Below are 23,465 nucleotides of genomic sequence, written 5' to 3'. Positions count from 1 at the left end.
CTTATGGTACTACAGATACTAGCCAACTTGGACAAGAGAAAGAAATTCGAGGAATAACAGTTTGAAACAGAGAGGTGATTGTCACTATTGGTGCATGATATGAGTATATATGTGGAAAACCCAACAGAATCTACTGAAAAACTACATTTCAGAAAAGGCAAAACTATGGAGACAGTAAATAGATCAGTGTTTTCTAGGAGGGAGGGAGAAAGTGGGATAAATAGATGGAGCATAGCGAATTTTTAGGGCAGGGAAACTTCTGAATGATACTACAACGGTAGGTATGCGTCATTATACATTTGTCAAAACCCGTGGAATGTATAACACAAAGAGTGAACTCTAATGGTAACTATGGACTTTGGGATATGTGTCTACGTTGAGTCATTGCCTGAAACAAATGTAACACTATGGATCAGGATTTTGATAATGGGAGAGGCTGTAGTTGGGAGAGTGGGGGAGAGGTATGTGGGAACTTAATATACTTTCACACAAATTTTCCGTGAACCTAAAACTGTTCTAATAAATAAAATCCATTTTTAAAATCTTGTGAAAGGTAAAAATATATACATACAAGCAAAGTCAAAAGATAAAGTCTGACAACCTAATAGAAAAATAGACAAATGAATACAAATAGACGGAAAAGGAAATATGGATGACCCATGACCACAGAAAAAAAAGATGTTTAACATTATTTATATTATGAGAAATGCAAATTGTAACTATACACAGCTAACATATTTCACTGGTTGATCCTGTTGGTAAAAATCTAAAGTGTTAAGCTCCAAAAAAGTGTAACTCTAGTAAGGCAGTAGGGCAGCAGCTACTCATATATCACTCTTGGGAATGTGAAAAGGCATAGTTGCCATGGAGGGCAACATGGCAATATTCCTCATAATTTACATTTCATTTGTTCTTTAATCTAGCAGTTTTACTTCTGGAAAATATAGCCGTCCCTGCCCATGAATGAAATAATATGTACAATGGGCATTTATTGCAGCATTTTTTTGTAAAAATCGCAAAATATTAGAAACAACTCAGGTGTTCCTCAGTAGTGGACCCAGTAATTAAATTATGGGACATCTTTATAGTAGAATAATATGCCATATGAATGCATTTTTGTAGAATAACAGATTTTTTTAAAGCTTGGAGTGACCAGTTTTAAAAATTTTTCTGCTTTATCTTACTTATTTTGAAACCAAACACCTTTATTTGCAGTTGTCACTGGGGCGGATTCTTGCTGCTTATTTGCTGGCCTGCTCTCCCAGCCGCATGGATAGGCACAAGGCCTTGATGACATCTTGCAGGGCTGAGAAGTGCTTGGCTTGGTAGGCCAGGGCAGATTCTGCCTTGTTTACAACGGTCTCCAGGTTGTAGTCTTGCTGCTTGGACATTTCAGAGAGCTCAAGTCAGCCTGGCCTGTGCTGAATAATCTTCTTTTTTAAAATATATTTTTATTGATTTTAGAGAGGAAGAGAGAAGGAGAGACAGACAGAAACATCAATGATGAGAGAGAATCATTGATCGGCTGTTTCTGCCCAACCCCCACTGGGGATCAAGCCCGCAACCCAGGCATGTGCCCTTGACCAGAAACGAACCTGGGACCCTTCAGTCCGCAGGCTAATGCTCTATCCACAGAGCTAAACCAGCTGGGGCTGAATAATCTTTTTGAGCTCTTCCATGGACCTCTCCTTCAGCTCTTTGATCTGAGTCATTAGAGCTGGATATCTGGAAGACAATACCTCTTCTTCCTTAGAAAAATTGCCTGCAATCAGGGACCCCTGAGAGCTGACTTCTGTCTCTTCTGTTTCCATCTGAGTTGCCTGCTTCCCACTGGGCCCACTTTGTGAGCTCAGCTCCTTGATCCTGTCTGCATTTGTTTGTTTGTTTATTTATTTATATGTTTTTATTAATTTTGAGAGAGAGAGGAGAAGGAGAGAGAGAGAGAGAAACACCGATAAGAGAGAAATATTAATCTCTGCCTCCCGCACACCACCTACTAGGAATTGAGCCTTCAAGCAACCTCGGCATGTGCCCTGACCAGGAATCGAAACCAGTGACCCTCATGATGCATGGGACTATGCTCAATGATCTGAGCCACACTGGCCAGGGCTCTTGGTATACTTAAAGTATATCCACAGGAGCTTATGCCTGGTGAGATTATGGCAATCCATGGCTTGGTGACGACTAGAAAATGCTACTTTATCTTTTTTTAAAAAATATATTGTATTGATTTTTTACAGAGAGGAAGGGAAAGGGATAGAGAGTTAGAAACATCGATGAGAGAGAAACATCAGTCAGCTGCCTCCTGCACACCCCCCACTGGGGGTGTGCCCACAACCAAGGTACAAGCCCTTGACCAGAATCAAACCTGGGACCCTTCAGTCTGCAGACCGACGCTCTATCCACTGAGCCAAACTGGTTAGGGCAAAGCTGCTTTATCTTTAATATCTATGGGCTTACTATATTTTTTGTAGTCTGTTTTAATTTAAAATTAATTTTAAAAACTGCTCTTACTGAATGATCCTATTCCAGGAAGATGCACCTTATTTTTTATGTGCTTTTTTTTTTTTACCCCTGATACACTGCCATCCATCCTTGTCTGAGCAACCCAGGTACATACCCTCGCCCATGAATCAAACCCGAAACCCTTTGGTGCTTGGGCTGATGCTCTAACCACTGAGTCACACCAGCCAGGGCTTGTCTTAAAATAAGTGTTTCTTCTTTCTAATATTGAACATGTCCAGCAAATGATACCTAATTTGATTTATTGGCATTAGGGCTGTACTAATGATGCAATGGTTGGTCCAGTATATTTCTGTGTTCTATGTTACATGTTCAGTGTATATCTACTAGAGGCCCAGTGCACAAATTCGTGCATCAGTGGGGTTCCTCGGCCTGGCCTGCAGGATCGGGCCAAAACTGGCTCTCTGACATCCCCTGAGGGGTCCTGGATTGCGAGAGGGCGCAGGCCAGGTGAGGGACCCCACCAGTGCACGATCGGGGCCGGGGAGGAATGTGGGAGGTTGGCCAGCTGGGGAGGGACCGTGGGAGGGCTCCAGTCCCGATTAGCCGGACCCAGCAGCAACCTAACCTACCTGTGGGAGCATCTGCCCACTGGTGGTCAGTGCATGTCATAGCGACTGGTTAACCAGTTGACTGTCTGCCCCCTGGTGGTCAGTGCACGTCAACCGGTCGACTGTCTGCCACCTGGTGGTCAGTGCACATCATAGCGAGCAGTTGAGCGGCTTTAGCATATCATTAGCATATTATACTTTGATTGGTTGAAGACTGACTGGATGACCCAACACTTAGCATATTAGGCTTTTATTATATAGGATGTAAAATATTCTCTTGCCCTAGCTGATTTGGCTCAGTGGATAGAGCGTCAGCCTACGGGACTGAAGGATCCCGGGTTCTAGTCTGGTCAAGACCATATGCCCGGGTTGTGGGCACGATCCCCAATAGGGGGCGTGCAGGAGGCAGCCAATCAATGATTCTCTCTCATCATTGATGTTTCTATGTCTCCCTCTCCCTTCCTCTCTGAAATCAATAAAAATGTATTAAAAAAAAAATTCTCTTTAGCAGGATGAAGTTAAAGGAAGTCGATCGTACTGCCATGCAGGCATGGAGCCCTGCCCAGAATCATCCCATTTACCTAGCTACAGGTGAGTTCAACAGAAACAAGATAGTACAAGTCACCTAATTTCTTCTCTTCCACATCTGACTTATTCATATCTGTTCTTTAAGATTCAGATCAAGCTTCATCTCTAGAAAGCCTCTTCTTCCCTGGCAAGATACCTTCTTCCTTCCTGTCAGCTGAGTTCTGTGACCTTCCTCTGTGTTTCCATAGCACCTATACATCATAGCATTAATCATGATATATTTATAGTGTCTTCCCCATTTTATAAAAATTATGTTTTATCTTTATTCCTCCAGTACTAAACACAGTAGATATGTTTTTAAAAAAAACCTGTTAATTATCAATTTGAATGAAGAACAGTTTTGATGCTTTTTTATATAAAAAGAGTTGGAGTTATATCATTTGTGACTATAAACAGATATAGTGAATCACGGTGGTGTTTTTACAGAGAGCTTTTAAAATTATCTGCACCACTCACTCTTAAAACATCATCTCTGAGCCCTGTGTTAGGATCTCATTGCTGTAGTAATTTAAACATCTGCTCAATGGCATATGAGCTGATTTCAGTCACTATTACAGCACTCATGACTCAGATAATTGAAAAACATGCCTTTAATTTCTTTTTTGTATGGTTTGCTGAAACTCTTATTTTTGCATGCATTGTTACCATAAATGTATTTTCTATAGGAACATCTGCTCAGCAATTGGATGCAACATTTAGTACCAATGCTTCCCTTGAGATATTTGAATTAGATCTTTCTGATCCATCCTTGGATATGAAATCTTGTGCCACTTTCTCTTCTTCTCACAGGTATGAGATTCAACCTTAAATTCATGATTATATTTAATTATATGTTGTGAGTAATGCCTAGTTTGTCTATAAATGTATTATTAGAAATTGCAAGGAATACTACCAATAATGACATGAGATATTTTGTGAAAAAACACATTAGTGAATTTCTGTGGAAGTAGAGTTAATGTCTATTAACTTTTTAAAAAAATGTATTTTTATTGATTTCAGAAAGGAAGGGAGAGGGAGAGAGAGAACCATTGATCGGCTGCCTCCTGCACACCCCCTACTGGGGATCAAGCCTGAAACCCGGGCATGTGCCATGACTGGTAATTGAACCAGTGACCTCTTGGTTCCTGGGTTGATGCTCAACCACTGAGCCACATGTCTGTTGACTTTTTATTGCTGACTGTAGGATAGGAAGGAAATGATACAGTTTCTAATTTTTCCCCCTCATAATATAGTAGAGTTACTTTCTTTTATCTCCTTTTTCTTACCTGTTTACAAAAAAAGGAAGGCATGATTAGAAAAAGTAGTTGGATGAATAGTAAGATGTAAATAGTAATATCTCTGAATAGTAGATTATTTTAATTTTTTTCTTGTATTTATCTATATTTGAAAATATATTTCACAGAGAATTTTATTAACATGATTTCTGATACAGCAGGTATTTGGATCACCTTTCCAAGTATTTATGGCCTATTGAAAGTACACTTTTATTGTAGTAAAATTGCTTTATTGCCTCTTTTGGCAGATTTTGATGAAGAGATTGTACCTTAGCTAACAGAATACAGATCATGGAGTCTCATGGAGTCCCCTCACACTGTAATGGGAACTCCAGATACTTTTTGTCTTGCTGTTTTTCTACTCACCACCATCTTTTTTTTTTTTTAAATATATTTTTATTGATTTTAGAAAGGAAGAGAGGGGGAGAAAGAGATAGAAACATCAATGCTGAGAGAGAATCATTGATCGGCTTCCTCCTGCGCACCCCACACTGGGATCGAGCCCACAACCTGGGCATGTGCCCTTGACTGGAATCAAACCCGGAACCCTTCAGTTCACAGGCCGACATTCTATCCACTGAGCCAACCCGGCTAGGGCTACTCTCCACTATCTTAGCATGTCTCATCGTCATCTCCATGACACCTTTATATTTCATCTCCACACCACACCATAATCTTTTATTCTCCACAAGTAGGAGTACTTTTCATAACAGACATAATTTTAATGTCACTTTTTTTACTGTCAGAATACATTATTTTTCTTAGAAAATTTTAGATGACTCCCTTAACACCTTTACTATTTAACAGACCATTTGTTGGTGAGTACTTATATAATCAAAAATAATGAAGGGGAGTGGTAGCTCTATTTTTCAGATGAACCAAAAGCAGTTTAGGATGGTAAAGTAACTTGCCCAGGCCTCACAGTTTCTAAATGGTAAAACTATTCGTAAGCCCATATCTTCAGCACACAAATCAAGTGTATTTTGACACACTATAATATTACCTCTAAAAAAGAATATTTTTACTCTCTTAAATTACAAAATCAAATATGCACATGAGTATAAATAACTAAAATGCCATTTTACCAAGTCATTCACAGTTACTAGGAATAGAGGAGAAACAGTATTTTTGGAGTATTTATGATATATAAGTAATTAAATGTATACTTTCAAATTATTTTCTACATTTATTTGACTTAAAAAATTAGTTGTTGCTTTTTTAAATTGAATTCATTGGGGTGATGTTGGTTATTAAAATTATACAAGTTTCAGGTATACAATTCTACAGTACATCATCTTAGTTGTTTTTATGCATTTTCTCTTGAAGGTACCACAAGTTGATTTGGGGGCCTCATAAGATGGATTCCAAAGGAAATATCTCTGGAGTTCTTATTGCAGGTGGTGAAAATGGAAATATTATTCTTTATGATCCTTCTAAAATAATAGCTGGAGACAAGGAAGTTGTGATTGCCCAAAATGATAAACATACTGGTCCAGTGAGAGCCTTGGATGTGAACATTTTCCAGGTTAGACTTTTGACATTTACTCATGATTCTTGAGATATGTGCTGCTTATTTGAGATAAGTATATGAATCTACTATGCTTGGAATCAAAAGCTAAAAATGTGTGCCTGAGGAGTGAGTATATTTGTTTGAAGAATAGAGAGTTCAGGATATGTAATACTAACTGCATGGGGGGGATCTGGCTGATGAGTTTAATTCAGAGAAGTCTGGAGATGTCATAACATCTGATTGGACATTTTTTAGACATTAGGAGCCCTTGGGCATAGGTTGGAAACCTTGCCTTTTAAAGGTTTATGCTATTCCAACATTGGGTGGTCTGTGGTGTCTGGGTTAATCCACAGTTTTATTAATTGAGAAATTTTGTATTTATGATAAAGAGATTAGTACTCTATCAGATAATTAGAAATATATACAAATATAGTACAAATTTAATTAATAGACAAGAGTCTACTGTTGCCATTTTAAACTTTACTAAATATTATTATATAAATGTGTAGGTTAACAAAGACCTTTTTTTTTTTAAGGTTATTTATTGATTTTAGAGGGAGAGGAAGAGAAATATAGATTTGTCGTTCCACTTATTTATGCATTCATTGGTTGCTTCTTGTATGTGCCCTGACTGGGAATGAAACCTGCAACCTTGGTGTATTAGGACTATGCTCTAACCAACTGAGCTACCCGGCCAGGGCCAAAGATCTTTTTAAAAATATATATATTTTTATTGATTTCAGAGAGAGAGGGAGAGGGGGAGAGAGATAGAAACATCAGTGATGAGAGAGAATCATTCATTGGCCGCCTCCTGCATACCCCACACTGGGGATTGAGCCCAAAACCCAGGCATATACCCTGACTGGGAATCAAACCGTGACCTTCTGGTTCATAGTTCGATGCTCAACCACTGAGTCATGCCAGCTGGGCAGTTAATAAAGATCTTGAGTTAATAGAATACAACAACCAAAAAATGGATATTAAAGTTTAAAGTAATTTTTCTTTTATTATAAATAGATATTTAAGGTATAGAACTATAAACCCCAACTTCTTAATTTCTACCATTTATGGGGTTTATTCTTTAGATTAGAAAGCTAGTTCCTTTGTTAATTGGATTAAACAGTTGCTGATTTTTGGTTACCTTGTATTATAGGTAGCTATTACCATAAAATTCCTCTGTTTTTAGTTATATTTCTGTTGATTAGAGAAGAATGTATGCAAGTGAATAATAAAGGATGAAGGTTAATACATCAAACTCATTATCTTGCTGTGCTTTATATCACAGTTTTAGAGGCTTTAACCGTAAAGGTATGCAATAGAGTTAATCTAGAAATATTGCTACTCGGAACAAGATTGAGTGTATATGAAGTAGAATTACGTGAGGGATTTAAGACAAGAATTTAACTAGCCCTATCTTGGTTTGGCTCCAGGAGCTGGCTTTGAGGTATCCTGAGATGCCATTATTTTAGAATTCAGTTATTTTCCTGAAAGCAATAACTGGTGACTTGTTCTTATTTCCCACAGTTGGATTCCCTTCCAGAGATGTAAATCCACAAATTATAATCCCCATATGGTTACATGATTTTTTAAAAAAATATATTTTTATTGATTTCAGAGAGGAAGAGAGAGAGATAGAAACATCGATGAGAGAGAATCATGGATCAACCGCCTCCTGCACGCCCCCTAGTGGGGATTGAGCCCATGACCCAGGCATGTGCCCTTGACTGGAATCGAACCCGGGACCCTTCAGTCCGCAGGTCAACGCTCTAGCAGCCACTGAACCAAACTGGCCAGGGTGGTTACATGATTGTTTAAGAATTTACCCATGTAATTATTTTTTTATACATATATTTATTGATTTCAGAGAGGAAGGGAGAGGGAGAAAGATAGAGACATCAACGATGAGAGAGAATCATTGATCACCTGCCTCCTGCACACCCACTACTGGGGTTCGTGCCCACAACCTTGGCATATGCCCTTGTCCAGAATCGAACCAGGGACCCTTCAGTCCACAGGCTGATGCTCTATCCACTGAGCCAAACCGTCTAGGGAATCCATGTAATTATTTTTAATGTTTTGTATTAAAATATCAATACACATATTATCATTTTAAGTTAAATAGAATTTTATATATTTCTCTAAAAACTTTAAATTTTAGATTGTTATGCATGGTATTTAGGAATTCATAAGTTTTGCTTCTTTAATTCAGTAGAAAAATTGTATAACCTAAAACTGAGAGATCTTTCTAGCTATGAACTGAGTTAATCTGAGTTCTCTTAATTATGTAAAGTGCTATTTAGTTATCAATTGTTTCTTATTGCAGACTAACCTGGTAGCTTCTGGTGCTAATGAATCTGAAATTTACATTTGGGATCTAAATAATTTTGCAACTCCAATGACACCAGGAGCCAAAACACAGGTAATACATTGATTTTGATATAATCAAAGAACCAAAATCAGTTCTTCTACACTTAATTTATTTGTGTGTTTTCCACAGAAAATGTATTTATTTAAAAATCAATGTTTAGATGCCATTGATTTTTCTTCAGTGTAGTGAAGTAAAGTATTAATGAATGTTTTTTCAAAGTATCAGTGAGTCTTTCAACAGCAAATATTTACTCAGTGCCTGCCATTTGCCAGTGACTGTTTGATTTTATTCACTTCTGTATGTCAATAAAATTGTGACATACAGTAGTAAATAAAATTGACAAGTCTGTAATAATTTTTTTAGATACCATATTTTATAGGGTGTAGTATTTTATATCATATAGTGTTTTAACACTATCCAACGTTAGAATAAAAATCATAAATTCGAAAGGAAACATTTTTTAAAAGAAACACTTAACCCCTTTCCTATGTCTGTCTTTCTTTCTTTCTTTCTTTCTTCCTTTCTTTCTCTCTCTCTTTTTTTTTTTTTTTTTACAGTGCAAGTGTTAGTGATTCAATGACCAGAAAATGAAGAAGCGGGAGCATAGCTTACAGATTAGCTTCTCATCCACTTGGGGTTGAGAAGTTGTAGATAGACATAGGAGGGTAGAAATGAAGGGATGATCTAGGCAGATAAGAGAGAGCTTTATGCAAATGGTGGGTGGAATAGTCATGGTTTTCTGGGAAAGGGGTGGCAATTTTTATTTTTTAATTGATTTCAGAGAGGAAGGGAGAGGGAGAAAGAGAGAACCATCAATGATGAGAACGAATCATTGGTTGGCTGACTCCTGCACGTCCCCTACTGGGGATCGAGCTGCAACCCCGGCATGTGCTCTTGCCCAGAATTGAACCCAGGACCTTTTAGTCTGCAGTCCAATGCTCTGTCCACTGAGCCAAATCGACTAGGGCGGGGTGGCAATTTTTTTTGGAATCTGAGTTCTACCTTTTTCTCCTTTTATGGTTCCTTCTGATCATTGCCAAGTTGATTGTCAACTGTCATGGCCTTGGTGGGTGTGTCATTTAGAATGGAGATTAGATTATAATGAGGTTTGAGGTCCCCTGGAGGTCACTTAGGAGGCCATCTTAGTCTTAGCTGATACTTCTTGAGAAAGAACTATTAACTGCATCCCTCCTGTTCTCAAAGATAAACAATGTCGGGTAGGTGTTTACCAGGTCACATAGGCCTACTGTGGGGTAACAAAACCCCCCTTTCTTATTTTCACTCATTCTTGAGAGATGCTGAGGGACAGAGGTCCACTATCTGTAACTGCTTTGAGGCTTTTGTAATGGGGCCCATTAGAGGAGTGAAACCCTTCCTTGGCTAATCTTAAATAAGTATGATTGTCTCCCTGCTGTAGTTCTAACCATTCATATTCCTGGGTAACTATTATTTGAAGTTTAATTGATTCAAGTCTTCTGAAAAAAAAAAAAGATACTAGACATTAAGGTATTACTTATCTTGTTGGTATTCCTGCTGAGTAGTAGCTTGACGTCTAATAAAGGCTCATAGAAGTGTTGAATTCTAGAGAGGAGAACCTCAGGTTCTAGGGCAGCCATCTGTTTTACCTTGGTGTGATGAATCCAAGGCATTATTCCCTGTACTATGTATTTCTAGTAAGTTGAGAAAACAGTCCTCTCACTGCCTCTTTGAGTTTCTTTCTTTTAAAAAAAATTGATTTGAGAGAGGAAGGAGAGAGAGACACACAGAGAACAAGAAAGGTTAGAGAGAAACATCGATCGGTTGTCTCCTATACTCACCCTGACCGGGAATCGAACCTGCAACTGTAGTTTGTGCCCTGACTCGAAATCGAACCTGCCACCTTTTGGCACACGGGATGATGCTCCCACCAACTGAACCACCTGGCCAGGGCAGCTCTTTGAGTTTTTTTATATTATATAGACTACTCAATTTGAGTAGCCTTATAATGGGACCTAATATTTTGGCAATCTTGAGAGGAGGTAGCATAAGGATAGCCTATGGTCTACCACTTATAAAGATATTTTTCTCATTGGCTGTAACTTTTTCTCTGCCTAGTTGTTATATTGACCTACATCTGCTTTGTGGTCTGTCGTATACTTCATGGCACTTGCAAAAATAACAAAACAGTGCTTGATTTATAGCAGGAGCTTAATAAATGCCCAGTGAATGAGACAATATTATAATTACAGTATTGTATATATTGAGAACTTAGGAATGTAAAGCAAATTTGTGGAATGAATAGATCAGATTTTTAAGTTACCTGTTTTTTAAAAAGAAGGATCAGAATTTGTTGTTAAATCTTTTTATAATTGAGAAATGGTTTTTAATAGTTTATTCCTTTTAGCCCCTAGAAGATATCAGCTGCATTGCATGGAATAGACAAGTCCAGCATATTTTAGCATCAGCCAGTCCCAGTGGCCGGGCCACTGTTTGGGATCTTAGAAAAAATGAACCTATCATCAAAGTCAGTGATCATAATAACAGGGTAAGTATATCATTGATTTGTAATGAATATGTTGTAGGTATTCTTCTGTAGGTATTCATATCGTTTGTCAGAGTTGGCAACAAATCAAATTTCTATACAGTCAAATCCTGTATTTTCATGGACCAGTCATGTGGGAATGAGAGGATTTTTCCTTAGGGAAAATAAAGCTCTCAGTAAACCAGGTTAGATATTATTAATGATAAAGAGAGAGATTGGGGGCTTGTTCTATGATATTCTTTGTGTTTTTCTTTGCTAGCTGTTTCAAAGCATTACAGCAACTTTTTAATTCATTTTTACCTTTCTCTAAAGTGTAAAGATATTTCCTACAATTAATTTTACAATTGAACTTGCAGTTTCCAAACTCCTGGCTTCATCTCTTCTATTAGGTACTGTTTTCTTTTTCCACTTGCCCATTAGATGCTGCTGTATAACACATTAAATTTTTGACCTTACAAATTCCTTAATATGATGTCATCATGTGCTGTAAGATAATTTAGATACCATTAGGGCCTTGTTTTGTTAGTTTATTTTTAATCACATTATATGGTTTGACATTTTCTAAAACAAGTTTGCCTGAATCAGAGAATACGTATAAAATTTTTCAACAACAAAATACTATTTAGAAGAATATTTCTTCAGGGGTTTGTTTTTTCCCAATGAATCAGGAGTTTTAAAACAAGTTTCAGTGAAATAAAGCATACAGTAAGCATTTCAGTCATATTCTGAAATACTTAATAGGATCCCCAAACTTCCAAGTAATTCTCAATAATAATGTTAATTTATCCCCATGTGAAAATTTGGTAGTTGTTGCTTAGACATTCTATCTTGATTTTTCTAATAAAATAGAAGAAAGGTGTGGATTTTTGTTATTAAAATACTAGAGCAGCCGTGGGCAAACTATGGCCCGCGGGCCGGATCCGGCCTGTTTGGCTGTTCTGTCCAGCCCGTGGAGCCGAAAGAGCGGAGGGTTCTCTTGCTCTCCCCTCCGCTGCTTCACCAGCAGCAGTGTTAACATGTATTAGTTCACACAAACACTCCATCCATGCTTTTGTTCCGGCCCTCCGGTCCAGTTTAAGAACCCATTGTGGCCCTCGAGTCAAAAAGTTTGCCCACCCCTGTACTAGAGGCTCAGTGTACAAAATTCGCGCATAGGTAGGGTCCCTAGGCCTGGCTGGCAATCAGGGCCCATCAGGGCCTTCCGGCTGCCAGCTGGGGCCTTTCTTCCCCTGCTGCTGGCTGCTGACCAGGGCCTTCCTTCGTTCCGCGCTGCCCCCTGGCGGTCAGCGCATGTCATAGTGAGCAATCAGATCGAACTCCTGAGGGGTCATTTTGCATATTAGCCTTTTATATATATATAGATTTTTTTCTCTTTATTTTTCTGAAAGTGTTAAATTTTAAATCTGTATAAAATTTCCTCCTGGTCCAGCCAGTATGGTTCAGTGGTTGCGCATCGACCTAGGAACCAGGAGGTTGAGGTCTGATTTCTGGTCAGGACACATACCTAGATTTCAGGGCTTGATCCCTGGTGTGGGGGGTGCAGGATGAAGCCAATTAATGATTCTCTCTCATCATTGATGTTTCTCTCTCTCTCTGTCTCTTCCTCTCTGAAATCAATAAAAACATATTTAAAAAACCAACAAAACAAAACAAACTTCCTCCTAGTTACATTTTTGGCAGCAAAACAGGTTCTGCCCTAGAATTGCTTTATGTATCAAATAGCTGGATGAATTGAACATATTTAAACTTTTTACTTTTAAGACTACTGTTCAAGATTGTTTAATAAAATTTAATACTTTTTAGATTTTGGGAGGTTTGTTTACTTTTTTATTGAATGTATTAGGGTGACATTAGTTAATAAAATTATATAGGTTTCAAGTGTAAAGTTGTATAATACATCATCTGTATATTGTATTGTGTGTTCACCACCCCAAAGCAAGTCTTTTTTTATTCCCATTTATCCCTCCTATGCCCTCTTCTCCCTCCACCCAGATACTTTGTGTGTTTTTTTTTAAATAGACTAAGCCTGAGCTGATGTTTTTTACTGTTTGTTTCAACAAAGGCATATTCCTTAAGTTCATTTTGGCTTTTCATAAAATAATATGACTGATAAAAATGTTAGCCTTAACTGTCTGCAGATGCATTGCTCTGGGTTGGCGTGGCATCCTGAAGTTGCTACTCAGATGGTCCTTGCATCTGAAGATGATAGGTTACCAGTGGTCCAGGTGTGGGATCTTCGCTTTGCCTCCACTCCACTCCGTGTCCTAGAAAACCATGCCAGGTATCATGCTGCTCTTTCAACGAACATAATTGTTTATTTTTAAAAACATATTTACTTACTACTTTGATTTATCAGATAATTTTTATTAAACTAGAGAATCTACTTTGTTTCTATTTTTTGTAAATGTTAGTGTAAATAAATGGTTTGTTTTTATTTTAAGCAGTAGTTATCTAATTTTCTGTACCCCAAAATGGTAACCAAATCATGTCATAAGAACACAAAAATGTGTAGAGGATTTTCCACTACTTATTTCAGGTAATAATTAATAGATCAAAATTCCAGTAGATCACAACACCTTGGGACAACTCTTGACTTTATACAGTTTGCTCTTTCTTAGGGTCATCATAATTATGAAGAGTGTTGCATAACATTCAATGTCAAGCAAAATTGAAAAGTTTGTTTTCTTTTTATTTTAATTTAAAAGGAAACACGTTTGAGAAAGTATGTGGTTCATTTTACTTTTAGGTTTTGTTTTGTTTTGTTTTGTTTTTTATTAATCCTCACCCAAGGATATTTTTCCATTGATTTTTAGGGAGAGTGGAAGAGTGAGGGAAACACATTGATTGGTTGCCTCCTGTACGTGCCCCGACCAGGGACCCTTTGGTCTACACGCTGATGCTCTATCAATTGAGCCAAACCAACTAGGGCTTGCTTTCAGTTTTAATAAATGTGTGGATGTGCTAAAAAGATATGATAATCTTCTCATGTTAGCTTATTTATTTATTTAAATATATTTTTATTGATTTTAGAGGGAGAATGGGAGGAGAGAGAGAGAGAAACATCAATGAGAGAGAAATATCAATCGGCTGCCTCCTGCACTCTACCTACTGGGGATCAAGACCCCAGCATGTGCCCTGACTGGGAATCAAACCATGACCTTCTGGTGCATAGGTCAACGCTCAACCACTGAGCCACTCCAGCCGGGCTCTCATGTTAGTTTTAGTCACGTTAAATTTAATTAGTAATTTGGCAAATTTCCCATCATTGATATTTAGGTAGCCAGGGAGTTTATGCATATTTGTTCAATGTTTTCAAACAGAAACAAATCCCTTTTAATGTCATAGGATTTTCTAAGTACTTTTTTGGGTGTTTTTTTTTTTTTTCTTTCCTGTTTAGGGATGTATAAACTAAAACTTTAAATCCCCCCCCCCCCCCCCCCCCGCTGTGTAGTGGATTTGCATACTAAGAAGGCTTAAAGTTTTTGACTTCTCCTTGAGCTCCTTCTAAAGGAGAAAAGAATCCCATTAAAATGTAATCCTATTAATGTTACACTTCAGTTGGCTTTTTATTAAAGAACTAGAGGCTCTGTGCACAAAAATTTGTGCACTGGTGGAGGGGGGGGAAGTCCCTCAGCCCGGCCTGTGCCCATTTGCAGTCCAGGACCCCTTGGGGGATGTCCACTTGTCGACTTAGGCCCACTCCCCAGGGGATCAGGCCTAAGCTTGAGTCAGACATCCTTCTGGCAGCCAGGGAACCCTCGGAGGATATCCGACTAAAGGCTTAGGCCCCCAAGGGAGCTATGATGAGGAAGCTGGGGTGACAGAGGAGCCACGCTGTCCTGCCCCGCTGCCCTGAGTCGGGTCGCACACGGGATGCCTGGGCAGGCCAGCGGATCGCTGCTGCCCCGCCCGGCTGCCCTGGGTTGGGTCACACACAGGACGCCCGGGCGAGCCAGGGGATCTCTGCTCCCCGCTCGGCTGCCCCAGGTCGGGTCGCACACAGGATGCCCGCCACCCCGGGTCACAGATAGCAGGCCCGGATGGCAGCAGGGCAGACAGGATGGCGCTGACCCACCCTGCCTGCAGTATGCAAATTAGCTGCCACCTTTGTTGGCGGTTAATTTGCATATCATGCTGATTAGCCAATGGGAGGCGTAGCGAAGGTACAATTACCATGTTTGTCTATTATTAGATAGGACTAGAAGCCCTGTGCACGAATTCATGCACTGGTGGGGTCCCTTGGCCTGGCCAGCAATTGGGGCCAATTGGGGGGCCGGCCCGCCAGGGGAGGGACCACAGGAGGTTGGATGGCCGGCTCCTCCCCCATCAGGGCAGATCGGGGGGCCGGCTGGCTACGGGAGGTTGGCGGCCATGGGAGGTTGGCTGTGGGAGTGCACTTATCACCAGGGGGCAGCTCCTGCATTGAGCATCTGCCTCCTAGTGGTCAGTGCGCATCATAGCAACTGGTTGACAGGTCGTTTGACCATTCAGTCGTTCAGTTGCTTAGGCTTTTATATATATAGATGAATGGTATTGAGAAGTTCTAATATTTTTCTCATGTAGATAAGGTTTTTTAAAAAAAATTCATGTAACACATACTTATTGAACACTTACTGTATACCAACTACTGTGCTAGGATTTGGTAATATAATAGACAAAAATGTATGCCCTCAGGGAGCTTACATTGTAGTGGGAGGACAACTAACACTTATATAACATGTAAAGTATGCAAGTACTTTAAATACTAGCTTGATTAATCCTCATAACAAGTCTATGGTGAAAGTACTATTAGCCCCTTTTATAGATTAGATAATGAAGCTCAGCAAGTTTAAATTTGACCTGAATCACATAACTCAAATACTGACTTCCAATCCAAACGTTCTGTTCTCAGAGAACATGCTCTTTTTTAAAAATATGTTTTTATTGATTTTAGAGAGGAAGGGAGAGGGAAAGAGAGAAACATCGATATGAGAAACATCAAACGGTACCTCCTATACGCACCCTGACCAGGAATCGAACCTACAACCTAGTTATGTGCCCTGACCTGGAATTGAGCTGGTGACCTTTTGGTGCACGGGATGATGCCCAACCAACTGAGCCACACCAGCCAGGGCATCAGAGTTCATACTCTTAACGCTACATTATACTGACAATTTTAGGAATGGTCATAATTTAGCAAGGCATAAATCCATACTGGGTGCCAGGAGAAAATTAATCTCTCTAATTTCTCCCTCTAATAAATGCAAGAGTTGGGTTAGATGATTTTTAGGGTTATTTCCAATCTACCATTCTGTGATTTAAAAAAAAAAAAAATCTAAATCCTAAATGTTCTTTAAAATGTGATATTAAATATTATATGGATTTTCTTTTAAAAGGCATTCTTGACATGCCTTGAAATTCTTGACATGTATGATTGAATTATAAAGGGGGGAGGCAGTTACAAAATACATTATTGAGGAAATTTAAATATGAACTATATTATTTTAAAGTATTACATATAAATAATAAGTATTTTCTTTTTTTTTTTAATATATATTTTATTGATTTTTCACAGAGAGGAAGGGAGAGAGACAGAGAGTCAGAAACATCGATGAGAGAGAAACATCGATCAGCTGCCTCCTGCACATCCCCCACTGGGGATGTGCCCGCAACCCAGGTACATGCCCTTGACCAGAATCAAACCTGGGACCCTTCAGTCCGCAGGCCGACGCTCTATCCACTGAGCCAAACCGGTTTCGGCAATAATAAGTATTTTCAGTATGTATTTGTGTTGTAGTCATATAGGAGAATGTTCTTATCCCTGGAGATAAGTGTAAGGATGAGATGTCATAAAATCGGCAATTAACCTCAAATGATGAGAGAGAGAAAGACATTAAGTAAATGTGGCCCCATTGGTGAATCTAGGTGAGAAGTATTAGGGTGTACATCACACTGTCCTTATAATTTTTATAAAGATTTTAACTTTTAAAAAATAAACTGTTGGAAACAAAAGTCATAAACAATTTGGGTCCTTTTCCTGTACCATACTTTTCTGATTCTGATATAACTTAAATTGTAAGAAATATAAAATTAAAAACAACTTTTTGGGGAAAGAAAAACACTTCATTGGCTTAGCTACTATGATGTTTTCAGGAGAATTGAGGGATATTAATTTGTTTTTGTTTTAAGAAATATGCAAATATACATCTGGTTTCTAGTATTTTTCTAGTATCTAATCTTTTCTAGTATCTGATATTTAAATTTTAGTTTCTAGTATTTTTCTTCATGGTATGATAATGTTTACTTTCCTCCCAACAAAGGCATGAGTATAGAAAAGACACACTTTTTAATAATTTTTTGTATGTGTGTGATGGTGGGATAACACCCTCTATTCTAATCTGAATTTTCAGAAAAGTTACCAAAAATACTACTTTTGTTATACTTAGGATAAAAATAAAAAGTTAAAACACAAAAAGAACTATAGAATCAGATCTTTGGCATTTGGATCTGTAGTACTTGATGAGACAAATTTTTAAATCAATAAAAAATATTTCCTATGCTAGAACTTCTCTGATAACAAAAGCTAGAAAATGTAGACAAAAAGAAGAAATGTGAAATAGTTATATTTCCTACCTACTTGTAAGTAAAACATTTTATTGTGCATATCTGTATTTATTTACATATACATATATGTGTAAATATTTAATGTGATTACATATTTTATATGAATTTATGTGCATAACGTTTTTTCATTAATTTTGAACACCATTTAATAGTAATAGATTTCTACAACAGAATTTTTTTTTTAATATATATTTTTATTGATTTCTGAGAGGAAGGGAGAGGGAGAGAGAGAAACATCAATGATGAGAAAGAATCACTGATTGGCTGCCTCCTGCACACCCCACACTGGGGATCGAGCCTGCAACCCAGGCATGTGCCCTTAGCCGGAATCGAACCTGGGACCCTTCAGTCCATAGACCGATGCTCTACTCACTGAGCCAAACTGGCTAGGGCTACAACAGAATTTTTAACTACACATTTTCTCATCTAAAGATGATCTGTAATTTATTATTACACAGTTCATGTTGGGCATTTGTTTTTATTTTTTGCTAATATACACTGCACACTATATTACTAGTATATATCTTTGTGATGATCAAAGAGCATATGCATTACTAAATTGCTTTCCAGATAGATTATATGAAATTATATTTTTGTTAGCAGTGTGTGTCTTTAAAGCTTACACAGAAATAATTTGGAGATTTGTTTTTTTCAAGCTTAAAATTTCTTCATTTATTTGTGTTTTTTATAAGGGGAATTTTGGCAATTGCTTGGAGCATGGCAGATCCTGAATTGTTACTGAGCTGTGGAAAAGATGCTAAGATTCTCTGCTCCAACCCAAACACAGGAGAGGTATGGAGAGGAAACATTTCATAGACTTACAGCTATCATAATATTTTATCTCTACCTGAATAAGAAATTTTTCACATGGATTCTTTATTGCATTATTACAATTAAGGACATGTGAAAGTAGGTGGAGGTATGTGTGAAATGTTAATGTATTGGAGATTTTTATCAGGAACATTATCTAAGCTCAGTTGTGTCATCTGGGAAAATTAGTCATTGAAATAGTATATTTGAAACTAGTAATCATACTCCACCCCCATTTACAATAAAAGGTGTTTACCTAGATCAGTGGTTCTCAACCTTGGCTGCACATTAGAATCACCTGGGAATCTTTTCTGGACCCCATCCTCCGGAAATTCTGTTTCTTTGTTACTAATGTTGTGGCCCCACCCCATAACAAAGAAATCAAGATTTTAAAAAGATTCCCAGGTGATTCTAATGTGCAGCCAAGGTTGAGAACCACTGACCTAGACTCAGAAATACTTGGACTGATGTATTTAACATGTGGTTTCTGTAAATCGGTGCCTTCAAAGTAGGAGTGTTCAAGGGTTGGTTCTTTTTCCTGCTCTGCCATTCCTGAAGATCCTCTTTGACTTCTGGAAACCAGTAGAGATGGGTTTTGATTCTCTTTTTTGAATTAGACAGTACGAATATAATACTTTGTAATATAAATTTATGTTTTACCTATAGAAATTTAGATGTAGGACATTTTACCTTATTAAATGTAAATACTGTGTAAATATAATTTTATTTGCTTTGCTTTATATACTAAAATTTTCTTTTAACTATTATTTTTAATAATTGAATGGTTCTCCTTTCAGTGTTGGGCAAGAGGCTGCAGATTTTAATTATAGCTTTTATAAACTTTTACTTTTTAAAAATTGTTAGATTATTGCAAGTACTTTGCTAGTTACCCTGATGGAATACTAGTAAAAAATAAAAAGTATCTTCAATAGGTTTTAATCTATAATGTTAAAACAAGTACTTCTGTTACTTGATTTGTGATTTAAAGTTTTCAGATGGAGTGATGTCTGTAAGAATGTAGAAACATTAAAGTTAGGAGAGACAAGAGAAAAAATTAAAATAATAAGTTTTGTCTTATATTACATGATTTATACACCAAATAATAAAAATCTTGCATTTTACACTGTGCCTTCCCAGGTGAGTTCAAAATTCATAGAAATTATTGTTCTAATTTTCTCAGTTATGTAAATTGGTAAAATGAAATTTTTGCATTTAATTAGTTTGTGTGCTTATCAGACTTTGAAGTGATAAACTTTCATGCATTCTGAAACTAAAACAATGTAGATTTTTTTATTCAAAGGTAAATTAAAAATACACAGGTGATTGAAATATTATGAAACTTTGAATCTTATCAATCAATTTAAGCATGAAAGACAAGCAGGCTAAAATACCTTTACACTTAATTCTGTTTTCTTATAAAATAAAACATTTTAAATGTTACATAAGCCCAAAGTTAAACTAATTTTATTTCTTTTTCTTTTTTTTTTCTTTTTTTTAAATATATTTTATTGATTTTCTACAGAGAGGAAGGGAGAGAGATAGAGAGTTAGAAACATCGATGAGAGAGAAACATTGATCAGCTGCCTCCTGCACATCCCCCACTGGGGATGTGCCCGCAACCCAGGTACATGCCCTTGACCGGAATCGAACCTGCGACTCTTCAGTCCGCAGGCCGACGCTCTATCCACTGAGCCAAACCGGCTTTGGCTCTTTTTCTTTTGAAAGATGCATATTATACGTATTCTTTTATTGTGGTAAAATACACATAGCACATACCATTTTAGCCATTTTTAGGTATACTGAACTGTATACCTAAAAATGGCTAAAATGGTATACAGTTCAGTATACGTTGTTGAACCACCATCACCACTGTCCATATCCAGAACTTTTTCATCTTCTCAGATTGATACTCTGTACCTATTAAACAATAACTCCTCATTCCCTTTCTTAATGCCACAAAACCTATGCTCTTTGAAGAGCATCAGTTACTATCACACTAATTTTGAGTTAGCAAAAGTTATTGCATTGTAAAGGTCTTATATCAGGCATTTTTATAATCAATATTCTTTTCCTTCTAAAATACTGTTTATGCTGAATTCTGTTTTGATCTTACTGTAATAAGAACGATGTGTACTTGTTTTCTTGCTTTGACCAAAAGCCAAATTTCTCAGTGAATTCTTCCTTCTCAAGATTATTTTTACATTTTGGTCTTCAAATAGTCTAAATATGGTTGTTTAGATCTTAGTGAACAAAACCAGTTGGATAACACACTAGTGATCTTTTAGAGTCTAATAAGCTAACTCTAATAGAGTGTTCTGGTCTTTCAGATGCATCAATAAAAACCAGTTTTTAAGATGTACTTATTCCAAATGTGGCCGACATTTTGAGTAGCATTCCTTTTTTATCATAACAGACTATCATAATGGATTTTCTTGTACTTTAAAGAAATTCTTATACTTGTTTTTCTTGGCTAAAGACACTTTCTAAAAAAAATGTGTAAGCTGTACTTGTTGATCATATTAATTCAGGTGTATCTTCTAACTTTTGCCTAGGTCTTATATGAACTCCCCACCAACACACAGTGGTGCTTTGATATTCAGTGGTGTCCCAGAAATCCTGCTGTCTTGTCAGCTGCTTCCTTTGATGGGCGTATCAGTGTTTACTCTATCATGGGAGGGAGTACAGATGGCTTGAGGCAGAAACAAGCCGACAAGGTAATAGGAAATGTTGAGGTTTTTTTATCATCTTATTATGTAATTAGTTTGAAAATGATTTTACTGATCAGCAATCCTGATTAATTGGATAACTGTGATAAAATAATTCTTGAATATAACTTGAAAACATGTCTTGTACAAGTTAGAAATACTCACATTATTATTATTATTTTTTTTAGCTTTCATCATCTTTTGGAAATCTTGATCCCTTTGGCACAGGACAGCCCCTTCCTCCATTACAAATTCCTCAGCAGGCTGCTCAGCATAGTATAGTGTTGCCTCTGAAGAAGCCACCCAAATGGATCCGAAGGCCTATTGGTGCTTCCTTTTCAGTAGGTGGATTTGTTTTTATGGTCCATAATCACAAAGGACTTATCATAGAAAAATGTTATTGTAGGATCACTCTGATGGAAGAAGATTGAGTTTGAAATGTGTCTGTGACTTTTTCTTCATTTAAAATGGCTTCTCAGGAAAAGTGGGATCTACTCCCTTTTTTTCTTTTAAGATTTTTATTGATTTTAGAGGGGATGAGAGAGGGAGAGAGCGATAGAAACAACGTTGATGAAAGAGAATCATTGATTGGCTGCCTCCTGCAGGCCCCCTGCTGGGGATTGAGCCAGCAACCTGGCCATGTGCCCTGATGGATAATCAAACTATGAGCTCCTGGTTCTTAGGTTGATGCTCAACTACTGAGCCAAACTGCTCAGGGCTATTTTGACCATTTTAAAACATAACAGTTCAGTGGCATTAACTACATTCACATTGTACAACAACAATCTATCTCTCCCTTCACCTTTTTAAACCTGTCTTCCTTCTGCATCTCCTCTTTCATTCCTTTTATAGGGTTTTTTTTTTAGGAGATTTTTTGGAGGAGGTTGTGTCCTTTCTTCTCTTCTTAACTTTGAGCTTGGGAGGGAGGGAGGGAGGGAGGGAGAGAGAGAAAGAGAGAGAGAGACATTTGTTGTTGAACTTATTGATTCATTCATTCGTTGATTTTTGTATGTGCCCTGACCAGGGATCAACCCCAGGCATATTGAGATGATGCTCTAAACAACTGATCTATCCAGCCAGGGCTATACTTTCTATTTTTAACCTTTCCAAATTTTTTATTTCTTTCAATGTTTATAATTAAATTACTAAGATTTTAAAAATATTTTTATTATCTTCAGTAGTGATATTTAAGTTTTCTGTATTTGTTTTGGATGATTTAAAAAACCAATGGCTAGCAAACAGCATTTACATTCTTATAATGTAACATTATAATGATAATACATAGAACCAATTAAATAAACCTAATCATCCTGTTAAATTCAGTTTAGGTCTTGCTTTTGGGTGCAGTTTTCTCAAACTTGCCTAAAACTTGAGAAAACCCATTGCTTTTTGCCCTTCTGTGAAGTTCCATATCATGGTCTTATCTGTGCTTGTATCCAGTTTTATTTTCATGTTAGTTTCTTAAGGATAGTAGCTATGTTTTATGTCTGGGTATGTCCTATTATGCCTGACATAACAAACACTTTTAATATATTAAATATTTAGTAAGATAAGTTGTGTAGTCCTGGCTGGTGTGGCTCAGTTCATTGAATCATCCGTACACCAAAAAGTGGCGGGTTCCATTCCCAGTCAGGGTACATACCCAGATTTCTGGTTCGATCCCTGGTTGGGCTGCATGCAGGAGGCAGCCAGTCAATGTTTCTCTCTCACATTGATGTTCTCTTTATTTCTCTCTCTCCCCTGTCTTCTCTCTAAAATAAGTAAAAAATTTTATAAGTAAAAAAGAAAAGATTAGTTGGTGTAAAGATAATAATCCTTGTATAAAAATTACTGAATATAAAGAACCAAATTTGGTCCTGTATTTTCTTCTTTACCTATGTTTATTTTTTATGAATACATTAATTAGATTTAACTGTCTACTTGCTATATACAAGGCAGATATTGGGTACTTGAGGTAATAAAAGAATAAAGTAGACACAGAGCCTTCCTTGTAAATGTAGAGAAGACACAAC

At 37.3% G+C, this 23,465-nt stretch overlaps 1 protein-coding gene across 23 annotated transcripts in view; it reads left to right on the top strand.

The window, feature by feature from the left end:
• Positions 1-23,465, top strand: part of SEC31A (SEC31 homolog A, COPII coat complex component) — a 93,946-nt gene that overhangs the window by 26,564 nt on the left and 43,917 nt on the right. For 17 of the 23 annotated variants that reach the window (XR_004972438.1, XM_036337964.1, XM_036337944.1 and 14 more), the window contains exons 2-10: positions 3,586-3,665; positions 4,328-4,451; positions 6,263-6,461; positions 8,770-8,865; positions 11,198-11,338; positions 13,474-13,616; positions 18,631-18,730; positions 21,301-21,462; positions 21,642-21,794. Coding sequence is in view for 22 of the 23 variants with exons in the window: in XM_036337964.1 (XP_036193857.1) it covers positions 3,587-3,665; positions 4,328-4,451; positions 6,263-6,461; positions 8,770-8,865; positions 11,198-11,338; positions 13,474-13,616; positions 18,631-18,730; positions 21,301-21,462; positions 21,642-21,794 (1,197 nt within the window). In the remaining variant the exon portion in view is untranslated. Of the gene's footprint in view, positions 1-2,023; positions 2,152-3,582; positions 3,666-4,327; positions 4,452-6,262; positions 6,462-8,769; positions 8,866-11,197; positions 11,339-13,473; positions 13,617-18,630; positions 18,731-21,300; positions 21,463-21,641; positions 21,795-23,465 lie in introns of those variants that run through there. The other 6 variants (XM_036337815.1, XM_036337790.1, XM_036337801.1 and 3 more) reach the window with 3 other exon arrangements.

The sequence above is a fragment of the Myotis myotis genome, unplaced genomic scaffold, assembly GCF_014108235.1.
Source record: "Myotis myotis isolate mMyoMyo1 unplaced genomic scaffold, mMyoMyo1.p scaffold_m19_p_1, whole genome shotgun sequence".
NCBI lineage: Eukaryota > Metazoa > Chordata > Mammalia > Chiroptera > Vespertilionidae > Myotis > Myotis myotis.
This window is presented reverse-complemented; position numbering and strand designations above follow the sequence as displayed.